Source organism: Penaeus japonicus, unplaced genomic scaffold (genome assembly GCF_977035675.1).
Source record: "Penaeus japonicus unplaced genomic scaffold, GWHDUDI00000001_assembly GWHDUDI00000018, whole genome shotgun sequence".
Taxonomy (NCBI): domain Eukaryota; kingdom Metazoa; phylum Arthropoda; class Malacostraca; order Decapoda; family Penaeidae; genus Penaeus; species Penaeus japonicus.
The window spans coordinates 10,998,969-11,001,468 of record NW_028234420.1 but is presented as its reverse complement, the minus strand read 5'-3'; the positions used below and the strand labels follow the sequence as shown (position 1 = coordinate 11,001,468).

Below are 2,500 nucleotides of genomic sequence, written 5' to 3'. Positions count from 1 at the left end.
AAAAAAAATTCATTCAAGAAAAAAATTTAAGTCTGACCTGGCATTATGATGGCACATTATTCTCTTTTTTAATATATGTTCTGAAATATAAGGTCACTACTGTGTACATTATGTTTCCTGCAAGATTAAGATCTGAGTGTGCTGGGAGGCAGATCTATAGAGAGTTGTAAAGATGGTGACAAAAGGCACCTTACTACTATCACATTATTCTTCATTACAGACTACATCTACCCTCCACATCCACCGCATCCCCCACAGCCACCACAACCCCCACCATCTCCTCCCCCATCCCCACCACCATCTCCTCCTCCATCCCCATCCCCACCACTAGCTAGTGTCCCAAACATGTATGCAAAAGCATCCATTCCACCATCTCCATCCCCAATGTTCATATCTGTTTGTACATGGCCACCAGTGCCCCCTACCCATCCACCATAATCTGGTGCTCCAAACGTGGCATACACTCCACCCCCACAGCCGCCACATCCCCCACAGGAACCACATCCTCCTCCACAAGCCATGAACCCGATGGCACATCCAGTGGCGGCTTCCTCTGCATCTTGATTGGATTTCTTTCTGCGAGCAGCATTGGTGGGAGCTGCTGCAGAGAAGAATCCCAGAGCAACTAGTAATTTTAGATTTTCTACAGGTATCCGACGTGGTAGTCTGAGAGGGTCAACCATCTTTTTAGAGTCAATGGAATCTGTTGTGTCTTCTGGCATTTGCCGAGGTTGGCACAGAATGTGTAAAACTGTCACACTCAGTCCCAGTGTCACGTTTTCTATCCATTCATTAGTGTTTTCATTAATCTGCAAGGAAGAGAAAAAATTGGTTAGAAATGATAAATACATTGAAGTCTGGAATCCATTTCCTATAGAGCCATATTTGTAAAAGATGAAGAGTTAATGCTCAGACTTCATTCCTTAACCCTTCCGAGACAGGCCACATGTTAAGATGTTTGGGTTAACCCTCTCTGGACGGGTGGTACAGTACTGTACCGCGCATTCAAAAGCCCAGTGGCCGGGCGGCACAGTATTGTGCCAGCCATTTAATTGATTTAGGCCTAATAATTCAAACACCCAGGCATTGTGACATTCAAGGCTGGAATGCCCCCGTCGTAAGTGGGTTAAGCTGAGCATCTTACGATGTGTTTTCTATTGTTTTCTAGACTTATGGTATGATATATGAATCTAATATATGATATATTTAAAAAATTATATATATATTTATCATTTGGTATGATGCATTAGTTGCACAACTGAAGGAATAACTAGTTTGTATTTTTTTTTTTTTTTTTTTTAATTAGTGCAGTGTGAAAATTATTTAATCCCAGAAAAAGTGCCTGTAGTGGAAAGGTCAAGTGGACCATCCGGATTTTCATTTTATTTTCTTTCTTTTCTTTTTGTCTTTTTTTTTCCCTAGGCCTTTCAAGCTCACACACCCTTTTATTCTCATTTTAATTATATTTTAATTGGGTGATAGCTTAGGAAACAAATTTAGGCTAACAAGATAAGTTTGGTCTTAATTTGTTGAGAAAATCCTTCTCTAGGGATGTTCTTTTAACTTTTTTAATTTTAATCTAATAACGGTGTGGCAGCTGCTGAAACTTGCCTGAAGTACATTATTTGTTCTAAAATTTCTTCTAGAGAGTGAAATTGAAGTAAATAAATTAGAACTCCCTTAGAATATTTCATTTTGAAGAAGAAAAGACCAAAATGGTAAATTGGGGGGCAAAATTAAGCAATACTTGTTTCATACTTGATGTATGAAACAATTCAATTCAATGTTCTGTCCTTGAATTCTAAGGCAAAAGCCTAATGCATCTAAGCGACTGGCATGAATTCAAGCCATAAATCACCTGAATGAAACATTATGCAGGATAACATGCATAACACATCACTACCAAGACACTTGCTAACTCCTCCTAGTCTTCACTATCCTTCTCTCCCTTGTCCACACCAGCATGGAGCAACAGTTTAGATAACTTCAGTCTGTCTGCCATGAGGAGTGTTAGTGTCTTTGGCTTTTCGCTCAGTTGATGGTGAATGTTAACCCACACAGGACGGGTGGTACAGCATGTGTACCACGCATTCAAAAGCCCAGTGGCCGGGCGGCACAGTATTGTGCCAGCCATTCAATTGATTTAGGCCTAATAATTCGAACGCCCCGGCATTTGGACATTCAAGGCTAGAATTCCCCCGTTGGGGATGGGTTAATGTTGAGACTATTTTTTAAATCTTTTCTTATGCTCTTCCTTCTTTCCTTTTTCACTCCTTCATACTTATTCTTATTCATGTTTTTGCCATATTCAATAGGTGTTCATAGTTTCATGGTGGGAGAGGGAGAGAAGGGAGTTAGATATCTCCCCTATCTATGGGTTTCTTTCCCTTGAGGCTATGGAGGTAATGCTGGATCTATAATCTTATGTGAGAAAATGCGGAATAGGCAAGTAATAAATACATAATTCTCCCTGGACCAAAAATAATGTTCCTGCTTACAC

The 2,500-nt window shown here is 40.1% G+C and overlaps 1 protein-coding gene across 1 annotated transcript in view; it reads right to left on the bottom strand.

Annotated features, from left to right (window-relative positions):
* The window catches only part of LOC122245995 (uncharacterized), a gene marked incomplete in the record, with an annotated part of 45,816 nt that overhangs the window by 2,344 nt on the left and 40,972 nt on the right, over positions 1-2,500 (bottom strand). The window contains 1 exon segment of the mRNA XM_086546564.1: positions 1-809. This exon segment is cut by the window's left edge and continues 2,344 nt beyond it. Within this exon segment, the coding sequence (XP_086402690.1) occupies positions 228-809 (582 nt within the window).